The 26840-nt window shown below is 36.1% G+C and overlaps 1 protein-coding gene across 2 annotated transcripts; it reads right to left on the minus strand.

The window, feature by feature from the left end:
- Nucleotides 1–25126, minus strand: LOC126812517 (lysosomal alpha-glucosidase). Of its 2 annotated transcripts, none has more exons than XM_056099069.1 (19): nucleotides 23969–25126; nucleotides 22246–22412; nucleotides 21785–21947; nucleotides 21175–21271; nucleotides 19085–19323; nucleotides 16891–17022; nucleotides 16178–16288; nucleotides 15720–15833; nucleotides 14038–14122; nucleotides 13201–13318; nucleotides 11826–11959; nucleotides 10898–11049; nucleotides 9549–9697; nucleotides 8233–8317; nucleotides 6472–6653; nucleotides 5670–5758; nucleotides 3047–3096; nucleotides 2316–2465; nucleotides 1–792 (listed from the first exon to the last, which is right to left on the minus strand). In XM_056099069.1, the coding sequence occupies exons 1-19, from the start codon at nucleotides 24812–24814 to the stop codon at nucleotides 727–729; spliced, it is 3129 nt and encodes a 1042-aa protein (XP_055955044.1). In that variant the 5' UTR covers nucleotides 24815–25126; the 3' UTR covers nucleotides 1–726. The 2 variants fall into 2 exon arrangements, with proteins under 2 accessions (XP_055955044.1, XP_055955045.1); XM_056099070.1 differs by lacking the exon at nucleotides 19085–19323 and adding an exon at nucleotides 18777–19015 and having other exon boundaries at nucleotides 2–792; nucleotides 23969–25124.
- Between the last annotated feature and the right edge of the window lie 1714 nt (nucleotides 25127–26840).

Raw genomic sequence — 26840 nt, forward strand, 5'->3', positions numbered from 1 at the left:
AATAAAATTAAAAATTAACAAACAATGAAAGTCATGCAGGCATAAAAAATTAAATGCATATATATATATATATATATCCTTATAAAATATAATTCATAAAATACATGTACCTGGTATTCAATTTCTGCTTTATAATACTGAATACTACAGATTAAATCGAGAGCTCTTTTTTTCAAATTGCATCAAATGCCATGCCATACAGGCTGAATGTGGGGGGGGGGGGGTCAGTCCTGAAATGCCTGAAAAAATTCCTGTAAGTCTATGCAACCTGGTAGGCTACTTTCAGTTTTTAAATTAGTCTGTTTCCCCGAAGAAAAGAAAATCAAATTGGTGTATAATATACAAAGGGAAAGTAAAACAAATTATTTGTAGATAAAGATATCAGTCACTCCTCAAACACACACAATTTCAATCAATTCAAGCAAAGCTAAAAGTAAAAAAAATAGCATATCTTTTATAATAAACAGAAAATAAAACAATTATTCTTAGATAAACATATCAGTCACTCGAACACACACAATTTCGATCAATTCAAGCAAAGCTAAAAGTAAACAAATAACATAATAGACAGAAAATAAAACAATTATTCTTAGATAAACATATCAGTCACTCCTAAAACATACATATTTCAATCAATTCAAGCAATTATTACTACAAACCATGTGCAAATTAACTCAATTAATTATAGTATCATTATTATTTTGATATATTTTTTTCATGTAAATTTCAAAATGTCCACAATATTTTTATTGGTTGTAATAAGGTACTGGAGAAATTGGTAACATACAAAACCTGGTTAGAAAAAAGAAAGAGAAAAAGTCAATTATTTACTTTTTGATATTCTGATATAAAAAGAACTAGTGAACACACTAGCTCAATCACTCGGCTGAATGATTCGACACACCAAGCGAATCCTTTGCCCGATTCACCAGTCGATTGCATCACATTTCACGTCACATGATTAAACATGGCAGCGACCAAGTCTTCAAACAATCACGTGACTTCTCGACATGAGTGATGATAGGCTAATGAATTCTACATTCGGGTGAATGATTCAGCTGAATGACAGAAGACACATTAGGCGAATTTTGACACTGACTGATTCGGCCAAATCATTCGGCTAGTGTCCACCGCTTTAGTCTTCCATTATTACAGACTGTGTTACAAGTTTGCAGTGTTGAAAATTATGGTATGAATGAATGGTAAACTACCTAATGACTACAAATTTTAACATACTAATAAACAATATTTAAATGGCATTTAGTAACTGGATAGAGTAAAAACAAAAACACATACTTATGGAAAACAGCCTGACAAGGACAGCTGTCTAGTCGTTCGGATGGGACGAAAAACTGAGGTCCTGTGTACCTATTGGTGTTCACGTAAAAAATCCCTTGACAGTTGGAATTCGATATAAGAGTAGGCGGTAGTGCCGCTGTCCAGGCAAAATTTCCCTCATAGCACACTGTATGGTGTATGCCTGTCTTCATTAGCCCAGTTCGGAGCAGAACAGTAGGATGTTAAACCCCATTTCATTTCATTTCATTTATGGAAAACAGCTACAAGTGTATTTAATGTGACATTTCTTTATTGCTGTATTAACTTGATAACGTCCAGAGAATACGCTTTGACACCTCGCCATAAAAAAACTAGTAGCAGTTTTCCATAAGTATGTGTTTCTCTTTTTAACTAATAAACATATGTATCTAAAGTGATGACTTAAAGTAGCTAAGTCTAACTTAATATCATCCAAAGTCGTCGACATTGAAAACACAAATTATTTGTCAATTTAAATCAACATTGATGTTGTGATCTTACCGGGAAAAGATGGGCTTCTGATATCCAATATTTAAGACAAAATAAACATTCTACCATTGCCAAGGTACACGAATCGTGTACCATAATGCGTTTCAGGTCATTTGTAACAAGGGGTTCGAAGAACGAAGCTAGACATATTCCACAAGTCGTGTCAACCGGTTATGCCAAATTCTTATAAGGCAATAAATACTATCTGTGTAGACTGGAATAACCAGACACTAGAGATTGCCATTCAATTGAAACTTTTGGCGTATTTCGCCGAACATAAATGATTTGAAATTAGAGTAAAAACGGAAATGATTGAATGTAAAATCAGTTTATATTATATACATTCATATTACATTATTATATGGGTTGTGACCCATTTGTGTCAATTTCTAGGTCTCAAAAATTAGTGATTTAGCTCCTTTAAGAGCTGTTTGTGTTAAAGTTTTTGTTTGTAAAGTTGCTTGTTCATATAAGTCAACGATATCAACTTTACAGTGAATATAGCTTACCTTATATTGTGAATTAAAATTATAATTTGCAGATTGTCCATTGACTGTTACTGTAGAAGGTTGTTGCTGTAAACCAAATACTGTCACATTTCCTAATAACATGGGTTCATCCTTGTATCCAATAAATAATGGACTGCTGTATACACCATTCTATAAAACAAAGACAAATCGAGAATTAATTATACACATAAAACCAGTTGCAAAGTTTTGAAATAGCTTATACTTTTCAAATACAGTATAGAATTTTAGCATTCCTGATAACAAAATGTAAATGTATTAAAAAAAAGTATTGATGAAAATATCTAATATCTAGAATAGTTTAAAATATGAAATAAAAGTCACACTCTATTTCCATACTCCGTGCATTTAAAGAAAAATACTTTCACATACACCATATCAATAAATTTAGAAATGAAATGAAATAAAATGGGGTTTAAAGTCCTACTGTTCTGCTCCGACTGGGCTAATCAAGACGGGCATATAATGTGCTATGAGGGAAATTTTGCCCGGGCAGTGGCACTAAGGCCTACTCTTATATCGAATTCCAACTGATAAGGGATCTTTTAAGTGCACGCCAATGTATACACAGGACCTTGGTTTTTCGTACCATCAAAACGACTCGACAGCTGTCCTTGTCAGGTCCTCCTTCCTGCACCATTGACAAGAGGAAACAAAAATTTAGAAGAATTCAAATGCTAAATTAAATAGAATACTTTGTTATCAAGAATTACCTTATCAGCATTAAAGAGTATAGTATTATACAGTTTTACACCTACAGTATCTGTAACAAAAGAGAAATATGTATTCAAAATATTTCCGACAAAACATTTTGTTCGAGAATTATTTCTTTTATTAATTTGCAGCTCCTTAAAATGGTCCATAATACTTTTAAGGTTTACATGGAAGTTTAGTGTAAAATATTGTACTATGATCAGCAAATAAGGACGTTTTGTGTAAAATGTTGTACTATGATCAGCAAATATAATTATTGATAAAAAAAAAAAACATTTACATTTGTAAAGATAATGTTTCTTTATCTATCTATCTATCTATCTATATATATATTTGTGATTGTCGTTTGTCTGTCTGTCTGTCTGTTCATGGTTGGCGACTACACTAGGTCTGCCCCGAGTCTGAAATTTGGGGTATAGGGGTAGCTCGGACCGGGGAGTAACATAGGCCAGGTGGCGTTAGTCTACATCTTCCGGTTTCGGAGTTATGACCCCCGAGCGAAGCCGGGTATCCTGATAGTATTAAATAAATTTATCATTTATACTGAAGGAGCTAAACCTTTTGCAATTAAGGTCAAAATCAAATATTAAAATAGGGTGATCTGTTGGTTATTTCCTTTAGTCAAGAGACAATTTCTTTAGTACAAATTTTTTATTTCAAAAGATAAATGGAAGTATGCTTAAATTTTGGTTTTAAGTGTCTCGGTAGTGGAATACAAAATTCATTATATACTATTCAAAAAAAGTAGGGGATATTTGATTTTGGGGGCATAATACTAAAATATGCAAATGACTACGAAAAAAGTCACTATAGAACCTAACAGAAGAAACATTTCCAGTTACATGTGACGCCCAAACGCACCAATAGCTACCGCATGGAATGCAGGTGATGCTTGGGATCATCATGGGGGTCCAACCCAAGATTTGCACGACTCTGACTTTGAATGTTACAGTCATTGTGGCATTGAATTCCAGGGTGGAAACATCAGTTTAATTGTTTTAGTGACCAGAAAACAAATTTTGATATGCGTCAGCTTACCCAAAATGAAAGGTTACGTGCCCTTGGCATGCTACAGATCGGCACAACACAGGCGGTTGTGGCGCGGACGATGAATGTTTCTCAGTCTGTCATAAGCAGGCTATGGTCCAGATACCGTGATACACAATCTGTACAGGACAGACCACGCTCAGGTCGACCAAGGGCGACAACTCAAGCCCAGGATCGATTTATCCGTACCTTGGCCTTGAGAAATCGTGTCATCACAGCAAATCAGATCAGCGCTCGTCTTCAAACAGACACTGGTGTGAGAGTGAGTGGCCAGACGATTCAGCAGGCTATGGTCCAGATACCGTGATACACAATCTGTACAGGACAGACCACGCTCAGGTCGACCAAGGGCAACAACTCAAGCCCAGGATCGATTTATCCGTACCTTGGCCTTGAGAAATCGTGTCATCACAGCAAATCAGATCAGCGCTCATCTTCAAACAGACACTGGTGTGAGAGTGAGTGGCCAGACGATTCAGAATCGACTGCATAGGGGTCACCTTCGCGCCCGACGTCCTCGCGTGATCCCTTGTTTGAAAGATCATCACATTCAGGCAAGACGTCGTTGGTGTAGGGATCGTCAACACTGGGATAATCGACGCTGGAGCAATGTGATGTTTTCAGATGAGTCAAGGTTCACTGTTGATTTTTTGGACAGACGTAGGAGGGTGTGGCGTCGTCGAAACGAGCGCTTCCAAGACGTTAACGTCATCAGACATGATCGATTTGGGGGTGGTTCTGTTATGGTGTGAGGAGGCATCACTGTTGCTGGAAGAACGGCTTTACATGTTGTTGCATGGCGTGTTACAGGCCAGTACTACCGGGACAACATCTTGGCAGTCCATGTTGTGCCGTTCGCACGACGTCATGGCCGCCGTTTCATCTTCCAGGATGACAACGCAAGATGTCACAGGGCCAGGATCGTTACAGGTTACCTCCAACAACAGAACATCACCACATTACCTTGGCCTTGCCCTGAGTCCCGACCTCTCCCCCATCGAGCATGTCTGGGACATGCTTGGACAGAGGTTACGTCAACGTCAACAACGTCCTGCCAATGTCCAAGAACTTGCTGCTGCGTTGCAACAGGAATGGGACAATCTGGACCAAAATGACCTTAGACGTCTCATTAGGAGTATGCCACGTCGGATCAATGCTTGTTTGGCAAACAGAGGAGGATTTACCCATTACTGACTTGGTTGTGATGCTGTGGTAACTTTGCTGTTTGACCCCGGGTATCATTTTACCCTTATAATGGTCAGTCTGTGCCTTACTTAGTCTAACGATCATTTGGAATAAATCGATGAATGTGAACTTCATTTCATTTTGTCATTTGTTTCTTCGTCAGTTTCATTAGGTGACTTTAATAACACTTAAAAATCAAATATCCCCTACTTTTTTTGAATAGTATATCTCAATAATGGCTTTATCTATACACAATATTCAATGAAGACAGATTGTCAATCTATAAAATAAATCAACACAAAGGAAATCGACAATTTCATTTCTGACTAAATGAAAGAAGTCTAGCAATTTTAACATTTTGAAAAGAAGGGATATTAATCATTATTATACCAATAGTGTCACCATCATCCCAGAATAAGTCGCCTTCTGCTTGACGTGTAGAATTCAGAGCAACGAGCAAACCAAATTTATTCTTTCGGCTGAAATCAAATAATATAATAAGGCATGTTTGATGCAAGTTTGTTGTTGAATTACAATGTTTAATACTGGTATATCAATTGTTAATATAATTAATTGATCTTTATTACCAGATTTAAAGATGCATTATGTAAGAGCTAAATCCACCTATTGCAAGTCTATTTTTTGGCTTCAAATGTTACAGAAATTATTATTTAAACATTTATTTACATGACAAGCCTATAATCAACTCTCTATACCATTGGTTGCCTGTCAAACCTCATGGGTTTTCTCTGAGTCCTCCGGTTTTCTCCCACTGCTAAAGACCCCTACGCTCAAGCAAATTTTTGAAATAAAATTGAATCATATTTGTCTCGAAATGACCTAGTTTGTGTCGACTGGAAGTTAAACCCCATTTTCCTCCTCTCTCCCTCCTATTGGATGGCCTGGATATTGAGTTGATTAGACCATTTCAACATATAATCAGTTAATGTTTAAATGGAACTTTATTATTGTAGCAATAATTTCAGTCATCTTGGTCGCTTTGCATAGAAGTCATGTTCTTTCCAAAATATGCTCCAAATGGCCTCCGTGGCGTTGGAGTCAAAGTTGCATACGTCGCGCAAAATTGTCAATAAAAATTTTATGGGTTCTGTTTTTTTGGGGAGTCACCCTGTACCTGTTGTAGTTGTTTTATTAGTGTAGTGTATATATATATATATATCTAAATATTTACCTCTGTATCGTGGTTGTATTAGGATACTGCCAGGGAAGAATATAACCACCTCTAACATGTAGATTTATTTTATCTAATGGTGTCTGTAATATTTTACCACCACCTTCACTTGTTATTAATTCACCAGTATAATAATCATACCACATATCAGCAGGAAAATAAACTGATAGAGATGTTACATCCTGTTAATCAAAATACAAAGACTCTTTTACAACTGACAGAAATTATTGAAAATGAAATGGGGTTTAACGTCCTACTGTTCTGCTCCAAACTGGGCTAATGAAGATGGGCATACACCATACAGTGTCCTATGAGGGAAATTTTGCCTGGACAGTAGCACTATGGCCTACTCTTATATCGAATTCCAACTGTCAAGGGATCTTTTACATGCACGGCAATGTGTACACGGGACCTCAGTTTTTCGTCCCATCCAAACGACTAGACAGCTGTCCTTATCAGGCCCTCCGTCCTGCATCACTGACAAGGGGGAACCACGCCGGAAAATCTGGATGAACTTTCTCGGCCAATGCAGGGATCAAACACCCGACCTCCAGGCTAGCGAGCCAGCGTCTTGCCCACTTAGCCATCGTGTCCCCCTGAAATTATTGGACCAGAAACAAGCCTTGCTGTTCTTCTTAAGTGTCAATACCATTCAAAACCATCTACAGTAAAAGGCTTGATCTCACTTTAACTCCATACATCTTATTGAGGCTTTCACGAAATACTCCTAATTTTTCGTCACTAATTTCGATTGGTCATAGACCTAGTGCAAGAACTCTCATATTCCTCGATAGGAAATATCATCACCAATACCAAGGCTCACGCTTTTCAACTGAAATGTCTTACTGTGATAATCGAGTTGCACTTTTTCCACTATGATCCACTTCACATCTTAGTCCACACCTTTCTAATTCACTTGACTGTTCTTTCATTATGCTAGTAATTTAAGGTTGCTTTTATTTGGTTTTCCTTTCCAAGGCTGTAAACGAATCCATTCCGTTACAAGGTTGTATCACGTGTCTGTGATAAAGGGAGATAATGTACCTAAAAGTTTGGGAATTTCAGACTAATCTAGCAACGGCTAGATGTTGTAAAACTCACAGTCGTTGCTTTCAAAGGCTGTAAACAAATCTATTCCATTATGTATGTGTATCACATGTCTGTGATAAAGGGAGATAATGTACCTAAAAGTATGGGAATTTCAGAATAATCTAGCAACGGCTAGATGTTGTAAAACAAGACTAAGGTCACATCAATTCAAGTAAAATCAACATAAAACTTGTCATGCCTGTTCCTTGGACAATTGTACATTGATAAACTTCAATTTTTGATTTGATGCCACAATTTCAAGATGGAGCTGATGATGCCATGCTTGGTTCCTGGTCCATAAAGTTTTTGCTTTGATTTGATGCCACAATTTCAAGATGGAGCTGATTATGCCATGCTTGGTTCCTGGTCCATAAAGTACTTGCTTTACTTTAACAAGCTATTGTTTTAGCAACAAGGATGGATTCAACATTCACTAAAACTCTGTTAATAAGAACATAAATGGTCATTTTTTCTGGTGAGCTGTTGATGACCTCTAAAGAGATTTGGGGGAAAAGGGGCACATTTTTAGCCTTCTGCAGAAAGAGGGCATTCTCAATTGCAGTTGTGAACCTGGGACCACTGCTCTGCATCTTTCATAAACAATATCATATTTGTTATCTCCCATCAGTTTATGTTTTAAAAAGATATAGGTGATTGGGTGAACATATTTACCTGTTCTAAAACCGGTGATATTAATAAAGCTGATCCCCATAGAAACTGTCTATCATTGGTGTATGTAGCAGAATCCTTGGGATATCTGTAATATACATACATACAAATTATATATCTAATTATATAACAAATGCAAATTTTTGTACAATCATGGGCAAAAATCCAGAAAGTTATGGTCTGAAATGTGCAAATATCAAAAGGGACTGAGGTCTTTGGGATATAAAGACGGACGGACAGGGGCGATGACAATATACGTCCACATGAAAATGTGGGCGTATAAAAAATGGGTTACAGATATGACCATACCATGTCAATGAGAAAGTCAGTTCATAGGAGAGAGCCCGGAATTGTAAAAGTCTTTTCCTTTAATTATTTTGTACCCTTGTAGCTCTCTAAATTTTATACATAGTGTATTAAAAGAAGAGAGAGAAACAGGGTTTAAGGTCCACTCTAAATTTCAAAAGATAGTGTATTAAAAGAAGAAAGAGCTATGGGGTTTAATCATTGTGGTATGAATTTGTCTGCTTAAATAACGATAAGAGTTACACCCCTTTATTTTCGGTAAAATTTTCAAATCCCACCACTGGTTTAATGTCCACTCTAAATTTTAAAGATAGTGTATTAATAGAAATTCTTTAAAGATCAGTAGTTAATTTGTACAATTAAGAAGTTCCAGCAGATATCAAAGTTGGACAATGTCACGTGTCTGACGACATTTTGTCTGAACGATTCTTATTTCTAAAGATAATATTTAGAAAAATAAAAGGTACACTACTGTCAAGGGTACTTTTATGTGCAAGCATAAATGTACACTGAACTTCGGTTTTGCATCCCATCCAAACGATTAGACACAGTTTTTTGCCAGGTCCTCCCTCCTGCACCACTGACAAGGGAAAGCCACACTGGAAGATACAGCCCCTTACTCACTGAACCACCAAGTCTCCCGAAGATTAAAAGATAAAAAATAACATCCGAATTTCTAGCATGTTTGTTTCATTTTTAAAGATGGATTGCGGGGGGGGTTGGATGGCCGAATGGTTAGCACGTGCGCACTGTATCATAAGGCCTGTCATTGAGTCAACTGGCGTGTTTTCAAATCCCCGGTTGTACGTGACAAGGAGTAGGGTTGTCTGTCAAACCTCATGGGTTTTCTCCAGGTCCTCCAGTTTCCTCCTACTGCTAAAGACCCCTACGCATAGGTGAATTATTGAAATAAAATTAAACCATATGTTAGTCTCAAAATGACCTAGTTTGTTTCGAGTTGGCGTTAAAAAACCCATTTCTCTCTCTCTCTCTTAAAGATGGATTGCACTTACTCAAAGAATAAAGGTCTTAAAACTGTATCACCCATCATATTACTTTTATGTATTAAAGTATAAAGATAGGGTAGTAGTTTGTATCGTATTAAATATACTTTTCTAGTGGATTCTGCCAAGGCAGGACCAAATGAGGCTGGATCTTGAGGCTATAAAATATAAACAAAATTTCAGAAATGTTCTTCTTCTAAATAGTTTGAATTCCAATGGTCAGTGGTTCTTTTATGAGCACGATGACCAATATGTACATGGAACATTGGTTATTCATACCACCTGCACAACTTGGACACTGTCCTTGCCAGGCCCTCATCCAGCACCACTAACAAGGTGAAACTGTGCTTGGGGAACTTTCTTGGCCAAAAGAGCTATAATTCATCATATGTCACATTTTACACATTTAGCAATATATATCTCTCATGCCCCAACTTACTTTTTAAAAAGTCACTCTATAAATCTCTCTTCAGTATTTCATAAATGATATTTAAGGATAAATAAAGCCCCATAATCTCTTTTTCAGATCAAATATCTCTATATTATTGATATGATGATACTAAATATCTCTACACTTGTTATATTATCAATATGATGATATCTCTACATTTGTTATATTATTGATAGGAGGATATCAAATATCTCTACACTTGTTATATTATCAATATGATGATATTAAATATCTCTACATTTGTTATATTATGGATATGATAATATCAAATGTCTCAACACTTTTAAATTATCGATATAATATCAAATATCTCAACACTTGTTATATCCTCGATATGAAGATATCAAATATCTCAACACTTGTTATATTATCAATATGATGATATCAAATATCTCAACATTTTTAAATTATCGATATAATATCAAATATCTCAACACTTGTTATATCATTGATATCAAATATCTCAACACTTGTTATATTATCGATATAATTATATCAGATTTCTAAACACTTTTATATGATCAATATGATATCAAATATCTCAACACTTGTTATATTATCGATATAATGATATCAAATATCTTAACCCTTATTACCTTATCGATATGATGATATGAAATATCTGAACACTTGTTATATTATAAATATGATGATATTAAATATCTCAACACTTGTTATACTAACGATATGATAATATCAAATATCTCAACACTTGCTATACTATCGATATAATGATATCAAATATCTCAACACTTGTTATGTTATTGATATTATATCAAATATCTCAACACTTTATATATTATCGATATAAAAATAGCAAATATCTCAACCTTATTTAAATAGTATAAAATCCTAAGATTATTATATTATCAATATAAATATATCTAAAAAGACTTAGTTCACTCACAATGGTTCCAGGTGTGTTATGATTTCTGGAAAAAGTATAAAAAGCACCAAGTTGATGCCATCTTTGACACAGTTGTTCTGAAGTATTTTCACGGAAACCACAGATATCAGCTCCGACCATTGTTATACCAAACATATTCATTTTAATTATTTCTGAAAAATTGACATAATTTATAATATAGCTAATAGAGCCTGTCCTCACTCTTCCAAGATCTCATGGAGATAAGTTCACAAACAAGTGTAGACAATATATACTCGTCCATATTAAAAGTGGCACACAATGCTTGGCTTTTTTTACAATGTTGTCAATGTATTTTTATTTTTAAAAAAATAATGAAATCTTTACAAGTCTGGGTATTGCAATGGCTTTGCGGACATAACAAATTAGCAAGAGCTATTTTTAGGACCAGGTAATGATCTCCTACTCTTCTTGTTCTTCTTCGTGGGGGTGATGCTCTTCGAATAATAACCTAAGACTCTGCCAATTCCAGAACGATCAATATGAAACTTTGCATGCGTGTTCCTAGAAAATTGCACTAGATTGATGGACTTTGATTTTTGATGATGTCATGCTTGGTTTCTGGTCCATATACGGTAGTACTATTGTATTTGTTACAGAAGTTAGTGCTAAAGAAATGAAATGAAATGGGGTTTAATGTCCTACTATTCTGCACTGACTGGGCTGATGAAGTCAGGCATATGTCATACAGTGTGCTATGGGGGAAATTTGCATGGCCAGTGGCACTACGTTCTATTCATATTTAATTCTGTCTCTTTTACATGCACGTTTTTTTGTCCCATCTAAACGACTATACGCTGTCCCTTGCCAGACCCTCCGTCCTGCACCACTGACAAGGGGGAGTTGATGTCTTACTCACTGAGCCACTGCAGCTCCAGTTAGCAGCAACGAAATTATTAGTCTAACTTACCTGATATCGATCTATACATATCATGATATGTTGCGGCATTATCTCCCGTCCAATGACCTCCATAGTGACCTTGACCTGAGAAAGTAGATCGTGAGATTACGAATGGTCTCTTTCCACGAATATCTTGCAAAGCGCTGTAAATTATAAACAAACTGATTATCTTACCATTGATAGAAGAATATATCTAAATTCATAAATTATGCATGACCTCAAATGGATTTTCACATAAAATAGTACAGAAGTAGAATTTTAACCATTGTTGTTGTTTTAGTAATTAGGGCAATCTGATAAAAACAGATTCTATTTCGTTTGTTTTTTTATAGTTCATAATTTCGTTTTACTTGTCTTTACTACACTAGGATCTGGTTGATGTGAGGGATTAACCAGCGATATGGTCTGTTGCAGCGAGTTCTTGGTGTACAATGCACGGAACTGTGGGTATCCTACTAGAAACATCAATGCTGATTGGTTAATCTGTTTTTTAATCAGATTGTAACTGGGCTACTGTGGTTGACTGGTAAGGGCACTAATCTCTTGACTCAAGCCAAGCAGAACCTTTGAGTTGTTTCTCAAGCCTGGTTTTCCTATGTGGCAGGGCCTGGCAAGGAAAATGTGCCTAGAAACCAAAAGTTGTATAGATGGTTTACAGGCGCATGTCCATTGGGAGGTCCTGTCAGACCCTTCTCTGTTTCAATGGAGTATATTGGGTTTAACGTTCTACTGTTCTGCTCCGACTGGGATAATGAAGATATGCATATTTAGTGAAATAATGTCGAACAAACAAATGTGCAAAGCATTGTCACCGTTTTGGCCTCACTCCACTCTAATCCTATACAAGTATGCATCTAAATGAGCAGAAATCATGTTTTAGAGCTTCCGAATTTGATAAAATTCTTGGGTCTCTCACATCGCACGCACAACCATTGAATGATACAACCATATGTTAGTCTCAAAATGACACTTTCTTTCCACTGTTTAGTTTTATCTTGGTTGCACAACACCATAAAGGCATTGGAGAGAGAGAGAGAGAGAGAGAGAGAGAGAGAGAGATGGGGTTTAACGTCCACTAGTGCACTCGACACAAACTAGGTGATTTCGGGACTAACATATGGTGCAATCTTATTTCAATAATTCGATTGCCCGTTGGGTTCTTTAGCAGTGGGAGGAAACCAGAGGAAACCGGAGGACCCAGAGAAAACCCACGAGATTGGACAGGTGACCCTACTCCTTGTCACATACAACCGGGGAATCAAAACCACGCCAGTTGACACAATGACAGACCTTATGATACAACGCGCACACGCTAACTAGTCAGCCATCTAACCCTCTTATTATTTTAAAGCACATGGATGCGTAGAATTAGTGTAAAACTTACTGGTAAGAGGCTACTGTTTCTGTATATCCATACATATTATGAATATTATATTGAGTTGATAAATGTTGCTGAGCACTAGTACAGATAGTATTGGCTCTCAAAGATCCACCATTTACATCTGAAAATAAATCATCATACAGTACAAATGATCTTTGTTCCGCTAAACTGTTCGCATTGATGAAGTAGATCTCTACCAACAAACAACAGTCTATGACACTTTACAGTTTCCAAACCTGATCAACCGATTAACAGAAACAAAATGACTATTCCAACAGAAATGGAATGAAATCGGGTTTAACATCCTACTGTTCGGCTCCGACTGGGCTAATGAAGAAGGAAATTCCAATGTTGGCATTCTGGGCACAGGCAAGATTCTTTGTGAAAAGGCTCTAAAATTCGGCCTGAATTTATCGATCAAAATCTTGGATGAATACCTGGAAATATGTCAACTTTGCCTGGAAATACCTTTCTAATCTTAATGCCTATATCGTTGTGCTTTTACCTTTTTATTTATGCTGTAATCTATTTATGTAATAAATCTATTAATAGATCAAAATAAAGACTAACAGCTTTACATGGCTAAATTACAAACACCTAAATAAAGACAACCGTACCTGCCTAAATTACATACATTTTTATTACCTGGTAAATAAAGACTAAACCTTTACATGTCTAGATTACAAATATTTATCTGGTAAATAAAGACTAAACCTTTACATGTCTACATTACATACATTTTTATTACCTGGTAAATAAAGACTATAACCTTAAGATGCCTAAATTACATATATTTACCTGGTAATTAAGCTAAAAGGGTTACATGCCTAAATTACATACCTGGTAAATATGGTGGATTTTCTAGATTATTATCTGGGCAACCAGAAGTTGAACCAATTACAAAATTAGATATTTCATTCATATCCTAGAATAAATAGAACAAAAGAGAAATTATAGTCTATTTCAACACATTGAAGAAGCCAGGGTGGCTCAGGAAGTAAGATGCTGGCTCGCTAGACTGTAGGTCTCAGATTTCCTCTCGGTGTTGGCCAAGAAAGTTCCTCTGGATTTTCCAGTGTAGTTGCCGGACAAAAAAATAAGGTCCCGTGTACATATTGACATGCATGAAAAGAACTCTTGACAGTTGGAAGTTGATATAAGAGTAGGCCGTAGTGCCACTGTCCGGGTAAAATTTATCTCATAGCCCAGTTGGTGCAGAAAAGCATTTAAAGAAAGCTGAACATTGATAAAGAGTACTATCAAAATATTTTAATATTCAGTCTATTAATTTTTTCAAAACAGGCAACAAGAAAGAAGTTCAATAAAAAAAATTCATTATTTAATATAAAATGTTTTATCAATAACGTAAATATATGAAGATCAGTATAAAAAGAAATGGTTCATAAAAAGGAGATCATCAATGTCAAAACATTGCATAACCTTAAATTTTGTAATTGTCTATCCATCAAATAGTCTATATTTCTTGATGTCAATGTGAGATAATGGCTCAGTGAGTAAGGCGCTGGCTCACAAACCAGGTGGTTCCAGGTTCGACCCCAGTCTTGGCTAAAACAGTTCCTCATGGGGTTTTTTTGTTTTTTATTTTACACACTGTCAGACTTAAAATCAAAGCTTTCAAATAATACCCTGTCAAATTGTCCCTTTTGACAAATGATAAGTTTATAATCTTCTGTCAAAAGATTTGGTCAGTTATCATAAATATACTCTTCAAAAAAAGTAGGGGATATTCAGAAACAATACAAAACTGCGAAAATGCACTGCTGTTTTTATTAGAGGTAACCAGCGTATGTTAATAGCAGGCCAATTGCCTACACATGAACATAAACAGTTCATATGGGTGGCTTATCTGACGGCTCCATTTCACTCGCAAAGAGATACACTGTCAAAAGTGAAAATGGACGTTTTTGATTTTTGTCTTAATAATGAGTAATTGCTCCACCAATCCTCAGACATTCAGCAATTCGTCGTGGCATGCTCCTAATCAACCGTCCAATCACGATTTGGGGCAATCCGACCCACTCCGCTTGCAGTGCCACGGCCAATTCTTGCAGTGTTGTCGGTTGACGTTGACGAACACGTCTCCCGATCAAATTAAACGTAACACACTAAAGTAAAGATACGCTAAACAGTAAATCTTATGCAAGAACCGATAGGAAAGCAAACATGGATAGGATAAACCAGCAAGCGGCAGTTTTCATCAACCCTTCCTTGAAGTGTCAAATTAGACAATGAACCCCTCCCACGTGTATGGCGCTATTGCGTGTCGCACATGCAGCTCAGTGGTTCTGTTGGGGCGATAAGTTCTTCATCTGTGAATATACTCTCAAAGTATGTCAAGTGTCCATGACTATTTATCATATCACAACCTGCATAGGTAATTGCATTTCAATATCCCCTACTTTTTTGGAAGAGTATAGATCAACGATATTTCATCTTACAAATAAATAAAAGAGTAATAATGATCCGTTGAAGATGATAATTTTATATATCATTATACTTACAATCCACATTCCATCAAAAGCTACTTTATCATGGAAGTTTTTAACGATAGTTGTCCAATATTGCTGAGAATTAGGGTGAGTAAAATCAGGAAAATAAGTGAAACCTGGCCACACCTAAATAAAAACCAGAATCACATATCAACACATATCATACTTTATGGAGTAGAGAGAGAGAGAGAGAGAGAGAGAGAAAAATGGTGTCTAACATCCACTTGACACAAACTAGGTCATTTCGGGACTAACATATTCAATTTTGTTCCAATAATTGATAATCTCTCTGCTTGGATTTGAATGGGTAGATTTAAAATATTACTTAATACTTTTAGGTGGCACTGGTTTGTTTTTATTGTAGTTTACAGGGGATTCAAAATACCTCAAATGAATATCATAGACTTTAAAAATAGCAGCCAAGTTCAGGAAATCTTTCAGGATAGATAAAATATAAAAAATAAACCTACCTTTCCTTCTAGTGGTTTTCCATTATGATCTTTAACAAATATATCCATCTTTAAACCAAGATCTAGAGGTTCATATGTACCAGCTTTAGATGTACTACTTATTCCAGGATCCTATCAAATAAAGAAGAGAAACAGGGTTTAACGTCCACTCGATGCAAACTAATGTAGGTCATTTCACGACTAACATATTTCGGGTATGTAGCCGTGGGAAGAAACTAGAATAACCAGAGAAAACCCCTGGACAGGACACCCTACTCCTCGGGAATCGAATGCTACTTGACTCAGTGACAGAACAAGGTCATTTCATGACTAACATATTTCGGGTATGTAGCCGTGGGAAGAAACTATAATAACTGGACAAAACCCCTGGACAGGCTACCCTACTCCTCAGGAATCGCATACCACTTGACTTAGTGACAGATATTAAGATCTAAAGCACACACCATAGGCTAATTGCGCCCCTCCCCCTCCCACGATCCTATAAAATACATCATTATTATATTATAAATATTGTCACCGGTGTACACAGGACGTCACATTTAATTGAATAGATACTGTCCTTGTCAGGCCATCTTTGTTGCACCACTGAAACCACAATGAAGAATCCTGGATTACTTTCTTGGCCAACGCCCGTAGCGAGTCAGCTTATTACTCATTAAGGCACTGTGCATGTGCCTCCCCCTATACAGTAAATAATAAATTTGTAAACTTACAACAAGCATAATATAATGCATCCCTCTGTTATGTAAATCTTCAACCATTGCCCCTTGATCACCAAAACCAGTTAAGTTAGTGGTAAAATCTCTTCTACTATCCATATAATCTAAATCATTCCATTGGGTATCCTAAAATATGTTTTTAAAGTTAGGCCATACAAAAAAATATTCTGGTTCTCGGACAATCCTTACTAAATATCTGATGCGGGAGGGAGATTTTTAATTTTATGTATTTATTCTATTAGAGGATCACTACTGGGCTAAATGACTTCACATAAACATCAGAACATTTATCTTATCATGTTGTTTATAGGAATGTATGATTATTTACTTTCATTTATGATTGTCATTAACATATATCAGGGTTGAGCCTATGCCGCATTCCTGGATTAATTCAATTTATTTTGTTAGAGATACACCCTGTAACCACGGTTAAACATTTATGTGCGGTAATGAATGAGATTGTCTGAGAACCAGTATATTTTTTTGTATATGGCCTTAGTTAGTATTATAATACTGCCTGAGTCATCATAAATAATAAAAGAGAGAGAGAAAAAGAGAGAAATGGGGTTTAACATCCATGCGACACAAACTAGGTTATTTTGAGACTAACATATGGTTCAATTTTATTTCTCAATAATTCGCAGTGGGAGGAAACCCACAAGGTTGGACAGGCGACCGTACTCCTTGTCACATACAATTTTTGGTATAGAGCTACTTCCTGTACCAACCTGTACCTAAATATATAGAGCTACTTCCTGTACCAACCTGTACCTAAATATATTAACCCCCTCAGACGCCATGTTGAATTACACTGTAGTGCACGTTCAAAAACCTTACTCATGTATCGCTCGACATGCAGGTCATGTGACACCTGTCAGTTACAAGGTAAGTTCGTCTGTAATTCAGGTGAACTTTAATTATCAAGGTGATCAAATTTATTAAATAGGTAAGACCCCTTTTGTTCTGTTGAAATGCTTTTTTTAGTTACAGTCATTTTATACAGGCTACTTGGGGGAAGCAGTTTCATTTAAAACTCAGGTCTTCTTTGGCCTAATAGCTAGCCTTTCTTTGAGATATCATGCACACAGTCAAGCCCAATAAATCACAATAAATTCAACATGCAATAGAGAGAGAGAGAAATGGGGTTTAACATCCACTCAATACAAACTAGGTCATTTTGGGACTAACATATAGGTCCAATTTTATTTCAATCTTCCACAAAGGGGTGGAAGGAAACCGGAGGACCCGGAGAAAACAGACAACCGTACTCCTTGTCACAACCTAGCTGGCAGGGAATCAAATCAATGTGCAATAAATACATAACACAAAACACTGTAATCCAGATATCATTTAATCTTGTGTATTTAGCATTAATTTCTTTCACATTCATTCAATATCAAATCTTTATTTTAAAAACTCGTAAAAATCATTTAAAATCACCCAAAATCATCTAATTTGTACTTGTGTCCAGTTTAAAGCTGACCATTCAATTTTGATAATGAGTGTCCAATTTACAAGCGTTTAATTTCTTGATCATTAAATAAAGAATAAACAACCCTATTAATTGAACAGTCATCAGGAAATTAAATATTTGTAAACTGATCACTTATAATCTAAATTAATCAGTCAGTTTTAGACTGGACACTACAAATTAGATGATTTTAGGTGATTTTAAATGATTTTTACGAATTTTTAAACAAAGATTTGATATTAGACGATTGTGAAAAAAGTTAGTGCTAGATACAAAAGATTAATGATACCCAGGTTACGGTAGTTTCATGTTGTAAGATCACCTTTCTTTGTTATATTGATGCATGAATCGATTCAAAATTTTGATGGAGTCAGTTTCTAAAATAAACTAGTAAAAACCAGTCTTTTACCTGAGGTAGACCATACTTCTCCATTCTATTTACAACATCAATAGTAGCATTTACTGTTACATAACCATAGCGACAAATATGGAATCCTAGACTCCAATATGGTGGCATGAAAGTATGACCTATGACCTCTGTATATTGCTGTATGACATCATTAGGACTTGGACCAAGGAACATGTATAAATCTATGATGCCACCAATAGTTCTCCATGTTATAGCAGGAGCTGGTTGTAATATAACATCTAGATAAAAGAAACATTAGTAAGAACCTCCACCAGAAAGAAAAAAGTTCAAACGGCTGGGTATTTTACCTGTGGAATTCCATATTTTCCAATTCTATTAACTACACCTAGGGTTTCATTTACAGTTGCATAGCCCCACCTACATACATGGAATCCTAGACTCCAATATGGTGGCATGAATGAATGACCTATGACCTCTGTATATTGCTGTATGACATCATTAGGACTTGGACCCAGGAACATGTATAAATCTATGACACCACCAATAGTTCTCCATGTTATAGCAGGCGCTGGTTGTAATATAACATCTAAAAGGGTAGAAATCAAAGAGTTATCTCCCCTAAACCATGAATTAATTAAAGTTCAGTTCAACAAATTTTACCCTTTAAATCATTTTGCATGTTTAATATGAAATCAGTTTCATTGACTTGTCACTTCTTATACATGTAGATATACAAACTAGGTAATTTCGGGACTAAAATATGGTTCAATGACAGACCTAATTGTGATCTAACGTGCATGCGTTAACCCATTCAGACTACCAACCTCCACATGTTGTGAGGAGCAGTAAGGATATCATACAAGTTAAAAAAGCAATAACACTTTCTCAAAAACCAGTAGTCGAACTTCTTAGTAGGTGGAATAATTTCATGTAAAATCAATGCATGACTGAATTTCGATAAGATTCTCTCTTTTGACCAGTAGAAACGGTCATAGCAATTTTTTTTTAAATCTCAAAAGTTGTAGCGCTTACTAGATTCCTGTGACAGGGTCAATAGTTCTACATTCAATCAATGCTTGACTCTGAATTTGGATAGTGTATCTCCTTCGGACTAGCGAAAATACCCCTACAAGTTTGAAATGAAACAAGCTTTAACTTCCTATTAGTAAATTTCAAAAAAAGATCAGAAACTATTTTGCCCACAAGAATTGTGAACAGATGTGGGTGAAGACAATACATGTGAACAGGGCTGTCGGTAATTTTTCACAGTTGATTAGCAGCACTGCTAATCAAAAAGTCCAATTTTGCCAAATTTGATTAGCAAATTTAAAAATTGATTAGCAGTTTTTCAGTTTGAACATAAAACACCTAAATAACAAGATATTACTTTAGTTCATAACAAATATGATTAGATTCCATTCTTACTATTCTTAGATTTTTTTAGCACTGCCACAAGTACTTGTGACAGTTTGTGAATGTGATGTAGACATTTAGTTAGGTCTTATGTCTAAAGCCAATTCTTAACAGTGACTTCCGAAGCCCAATCATTTTAATTGTTATTTTTTGTTACGTTAGAAATCTTCGTTAGAAAACAATTTCGTCTGCTTTTTATCGTGTATTGCTACTTTTGTTAAATCGGGCGCACTTCGATTAACTAGACACACGCGATATTTTACGGGAATTTTTACTTTGATTTATCATTTTACAATACGTTAACATATATTTATTTTTTTATATTTTATTTACAATACGTGGGGGATACACTGGATTTATTTCTTTCAAAATGAATATGATATAATTACTTGATGTCTCGCAACGTGTGTGGTACTACCTGATTCCCTATTTCCGGTTTAATAGTCCTTATTCATAGAGTTATGTCCCTGTATTATATAGTACCGTATAATGAATTGTGTCTGGGTAGTTCGAGTAGAAAATGTCACTCGGAGAATTCAGTTTTGTTTATAAAATTTTATTCAACATTTTATACACGTTGAAAGTGTTGAAAAAGCCTTCTAGTCTTCAAATGCGGATTATCCTTGTGTCAATATCCAAAATGACAGGCATATTAATGATTCGCAGTTACTGCGAATCAAAAACTTTAAAGTTTAATTTTTGATTAGCAACGGACAAAATATGTATCGCAAATTGCGCTGCGATACTGGTTGTTGGCAGCCCTGCATGTGAACCATGACAGCAAAATGAGTCGGAAGGTGCTTGTCACTACTTATGATATACACACAAAAATGGTAAAAGAGTTTGGTTGTGGACGCTGGACATTTCAATGTGGGTGTATAAAAAAATGTTCATAGTATTTTTAACATTTTTGTTCATATCGCTAAGAACTTGTGATCACTTTACTATCACTGGTGACATATTACACTCACATGTGAAAATAGCAGATAGACAGTACAAATGTTCACTAATAACCTTGGCTTACCCATAGCATTGCTGTTTAAAAGAAAAACACCATGACTGCTTCCACCATCTTCAATATTTAAATAAAATGGATGATCACCATACAGATTGGCTTTTTCCTGAAATAAAACAATTTTGAAAAAGATTTAAATTAAAAAGATGTGACTTTCTCTTTTAACTTGACTAACAGGAGGTCAGGGGTTCTATCCTGGTGTTGGCTGAGAAAATTCCCTTGAAATTTACAGCATGGTTTCCCCTTGTCAGTGAAGTAGGACAGAGGGGGCAATGAACAGTATCTAGTTGTTCAAATAGTGCGAACAACTGAGGTCCTGCATATTGCATGACGTATGCCAGCCTTCATTAGCCCAGTTGGAGCAGAACACTATTGCTATTGACACGCATAGGTCGTAGGGTTTGGTAGCTCACAGACCAGCCGCAAGAAACTGTGTGAAAATTTTGTACGTGCAGGACCAAAAGGCTTTTCAACCAGTCTGCAATCTTCTAAGGATCCGTGCACACGCAAGTCTCATGCACAAGTTTACTAATATTTCCCACATAGACTGCCTGTAGTAGCACATACAGCAGGTTGCGAGCTGGACTTAACACAGCAACATAATGATTAATGTACTTACTGTTGGGGGTTGATCTCTGTTCCACATAGTGAATCTTGACCAGTCCATACTATGAACTAATGTATCTCGATGTTCTCCTAAACCATAAATATAATTTGATGATAGAAAATAGGACAACTGTAGAAACTGATCAGCAAAAATAAACGCTCCAGTTGTCTGTAACCTGAAAAGAAATTATAATAATGACATTTTACTGATTACTTTTCTGCACAAATGAGACTTCCTAGTTAAACAGACAGTGCCAAGGTTCCACTTAAGGGTTGTTGCAATTGTGGAAGACAAACAGTCGGACAGGGGTGACAACAATGGTAATAGTTTATTAAAAGAACCAATACATGTAATAGCAGTACCAGTATGTTTAATTTTAAACTTACAATGTTTTATGTTAATTATTAAAACTTACAATGTTTTATATTAATTATTAAAACTTACAATGTGTTATGTTAATTATTAAAACTTACAATAATATTTTATTTGCAGTACCAGTTCGTGTAATATTAAAATTAAATGGTTGTCCAACATCAGCTACAGTTACATCATATAAATTATCACCAACATCTTCAACTGGACTAGGTGATACTGGTACTCCTAATGGCACCTCCCATCGACTATTATTTGCATCAAATATCTAAAACCGAAAAATAATAAAAATATTAAAGATGCATTATGTAAAAGCTAAATCTGCCTATTGCAGGTCTTTATACCGGCTTCAAACGTTATACATGTATATATAAACTATTTTTTAGACATTTATTGACATGACAAGCCTATAATCAACTCTCTATGTTATCGGATGGCAGAGATTTAAACGGATTAAAAGATGGTAGCCATTTAATGATTTAATTTAAAAATGACAAATTGTGGCTAAGTCTTGATTAACAAGTACCGTTGCTATGATAATAAACAATCTATGTCATATCTTGTCAAAACTTCAAACAGTGATAACTTCGCTCAGAATAAAGTAATTTGAATGAAATTTCCAATATATTCATTTTGCATTAACTATCTGCTCTTTATCTAATTCTTACATAATGTGATTCATCTTTAATCATAGGTATGTTCCTATATTGTACATTGTACGTTGTATTATTATAGTCCATTCTGTAGTGGTCATGAGACAAGGCTGAACTTGACATATATTATAGCAGAGTAAACTAGAGAAAAACAACTTTATGATTGACAAATCTTCTTTTACTTTTTTGGGGACAAATTTATTTCACTTTCCTATCACCTTTGGGTGGTTGGATGGCCGAATGGTTAGCGTGGGAGCACTGTATCATAAGGTCTGTTATTGAGTCAACTGTCGTGGTTTCGAGTCCCCATCAGGTGTACATGCCAAGGAGTAGGGTGTTTGCGTGTAGGGGTCTTTAGCAGTGGGAGGAAAACAAGAGGACCCAGAGAGAGAGAGAGAAAGAGAGAAAGAGAGAAATGGAGTTTAATGACACATACTAGGTCATTTCGGGACTAACATATGGATTAATTTCATTTCAATAATTCGCTTGCATGTAGGTCTCTTTAGCAGTAGGGGGAAACCAGAGGACCCGGAGAAAACCCAGGAGGTTGGACAGGCGACCCTACTCCTTGTCACGTACAACCGGGGATTCGAAATCACGCCAGTTGACTCAATGACAGGCCTTATGGTACAGCAAGCACGTACTAACCATTCGGCCATCCAACCCCCAGACCCGGAGACAAACCCACGATGTTTCTGTTTGAGAGGCGACCTTACTTCTTGTCCCGTACATGTCAGTCACGATGTCAATTGATATGTGATATTGTAGAACCACAATGTTAACTGATATGGTAGAACCACAATGTCAACTGATCATGTGGTAGAACCACAATGTCAATTGATATGATCGATACACAATGTCAATTGAGAGGTCAATACACATTATCAATTGATAAGGTCGATACACAATGTCAATTGATAGGTCGATACACAATGTCAATTGATATGGTTGATACACAATGTCAATTGATACATGTAGGTTGATACACAATGTCAATTAATATGGTCAATACAAACCTAACCAAGTCCAATCGAGTCTGCGATATCACCTCGGTGGAAGCAGACGTAAAATACAACTAACTAACAATCGAGTCAGTTGATACAAGTATGGTACATGTAACATACAGCTACAGGATCATGTACCGGTACATAATGTTTCAAGATAAACCTACCTTTACATGAAGTCTCGATGTCTTTTCCATTTTAACTTCCATTTTTAAATCCATGACATCATCAGGATAGTAGGATTGAGTTGGTCGTGAGAGAAATACATCAAAACCTTGTGCTTTCTTTTCTTTTCTTGTCACAACATAGCCAGGATAATTTAAAGGGTAAAAACAGTAGGGAACTCCTACAGGGTTTTCTTTGATACCATTAACAGCATGATAACAGCATCCCCTTGCTTCACACTTCTCTTGAGTAACAGGAGATTCTGGGTAACAATCAAATTTTCTGCCATTGTCCATAATATTACATTGTCTATCATTATTTACTTTTGAAATACCTTGATGTGTTTTCTTCTGATTTATTGGTATTTCTTGAGGTGTTTGCTGATGATTTATTGACATTTCTTGACGTGTTTGCTGATGACCTATTGGTATTTCTTGAAGTGTTTTTTGATGATTATCATTTATTGGTATTTGTTGATAAACAACATCTTCTACTATATCAATCTCAATAACCTCGATATACATCTGCTGGTCATACTCTGGTGTGGGTGATAATTTGGATGAGGGTCGAAACAATCCACTATGCCTCGTATAATTATACAACTTTGAAAATATACAGCCTTTACCCTTTGCCAAAAGGGTATCAATTAGCATAATACAAAGCAGGAGTACTGTTAATAAAATTAATACTTCACACAATATCCCACAACAACTACGTTGTTTTCGTTTATCATTTCTTGATCTTTTCAACTTTTCTTTATTCTTGAAAATAATTTCATCATCGTCTTTGATTACTGGTTCGGGGCATTTTTCTGCATCTTCAAGCCTTGAGTATTTCGGTGGTGCCATTTTATTCAAAAAAATGTTGTTCGATTACATCACACAATATGCTGTTTCTGTCTTGTTTTATTTTTTTCTCTCCGAGAATGACTACTTTCGATTTCCTGTCGACTCGATTGCCCTTTCGACGTATCAGCAAAATAAACTTGTGTTACGTGATAGGAATAGATGGGTATGTTTATAATGCTTTATCTCTACTTGTCCTTGCCATCTCGCCATCTATAAGTATCACAATCACGCGTTGTAGTATTTTAAACACTGATTTGACAATAAAAAATACTCTCCGTAACCTTTATCCTCTTCTGTCAGCTGATTATCAACCGGAAGTATCATGTGATTTGTTTACCAACTAGACTCGATCTATAAGTCTCTCATACTAAGATTCAAGATTCTCAAACGCACAAACACAAAAGGACAACAGAATTTATTAGATGTGTGACGTAATCAAAAAATCAAACACGACAGAAGTTTTATCATGTGTTTTAGAAAGAGTAGGCCTATACATACCCTGCCTCGATCACGAAACCGACCATTTAGAACTATATGTGTGGATGGGGGTGCTAGGTAATGGAGCTAAATCGCTAATATTTTGGGCCTAGAAATTGGCACAAATGGGTCGCAATTACACATATAATAATGTAATATGAATTTATATAAACTGTTTTACAATCAATCGTTTCCATTTTACTGTGAATTGTCATCAGTTATGTTCGGCGAAATACGCCAGAAGTCTCAACCGAAAGACAGTTTCTAGCGTCTGGTTATTCCAGTTAACACCGATAGTATATATTGCGCATGGTCTCCAAATAAGAATATGGCACCACCGTTTGACATGACTTGTGGAATATTTCTAGCCTCATTCTTTGAGCACCTTGTTGCAAATGGCGCTGAAACGCATTATGGTACACGATTCGTGTACCAATGGTAAAATGTTTATTTTGTCTTAAATATTGGATATCAGAAGCCCATCTTTTCCAGGTAAGACCACAACACCAATGCTGATTTAAATTGCAAAAAAAATCGTGTCTTGAATGTCGAAGATTTTGGATGATATTGAGTTACGGACTTAGCAACTTTAAACCGGAGTATCCGGTAAGCTCCACCAGGGTAAGTAATAGACAACTAGTCCGGCGATCGACCCCTCGCCCCACGCGGCCGCTTGTAAAATGCGATCGATCCTACACTTTATCGTCATACGACTTTTACATTCCGACGTGGTTTCCCCTTGTCAGTGTTGCAGAACGGAGGGCCTGACAAGGACAGCTGTCTAGTCCTTCGGATGAGACGTAAAAGCGAGGTCCCGGGTATACATTGGAATGCACGTTCAAGATCCCTTGGCAGTTGGAATTCGATATAAGAGTAGGCGATAGTGCCGCTGCCCGGGCAAAATTTCCCTCATAGCACACTGTATGGCGTATGCCCGTCTTCATTAGCCCAGTATATAGGAGCAGAACAGTAGGACGTTAAACCCCAATTCATTTCATTTCATTTCACGACTTTTACAAGCCAAGAATCGAACTCAAACTGGGCAATATTGAAACGATATAGCCTATACATGTGGACGCTTTCGAGTTTACAGGGTTTACAGAAAAAATTGTCATAACTCTTGAATAGAAGGTTTCAGATATCGCTGATCCCTCAGGGCCCCCAATGTTCACACCAAATCTGACAAAAATGTGTGTGTGAAAACCTTAGCCTCCATGGACGGGCCACGAGAGGGGGATGGCATGATACACTGCCTTTGATTTTTGGGTGGACGTATAAAGAAAACGGATACATGACCCGCCATTTTACACTTGAGTCTGAACGAAATGGTGAGAAACGAGACCTAGTAAAATGTGTTTTTGATAAGATGAGAAGCTTGGAATGCAATGAATGTAAAAAGAAACTCCTATTCATTCTACTTCACAGCGTGGTATAACGATCGTATTATTATGTTAATAGAATAGGTAAATACTCATCCAACTCTTAAAGGCACGGTCTCACCCAAAAAACATAGAACATAAAAGTACAAGAAAAAGCTATCTAAACGCCT

Source organism: Patella vulgata, chromosome 2 (assembly GCF_932274485.2).
Source record: "Patella vulgata chromosome 2, xgPatVulg1.2, whole genome shotgun sequence".
Lineage (NCBI taxonomy): Eukaryota > Metazoa > Mollusca > Gastropoda > Patellidae > Patella > Patella vulgata.

Excerpts from the sequence above, each read along its gene's own strand:
- LOC126812517 (XM_056099069.1), bottom strand. The coding sequence starts at position 24,814 with ATGGCACCACCGAAATACTCAAGGCTTGAAGATGCAGAAAAATGCCCC. Across the intron at positions 19,324-21,174 it reads TTTAAACAGCAATGCTATGG|ATGTTATATTACAACCAGCG; the intron begins GTAAGCCAAGGT and ends CTACCCTTTTAG. Across the intron at positions 15,834-16,177 it reads GAAAACCACTAGAAGGAAAG|GTGTGGCCAGGTTTCACTTA; the intron begins GTAGGTTTATTT and ends GTTTTTATTTAG.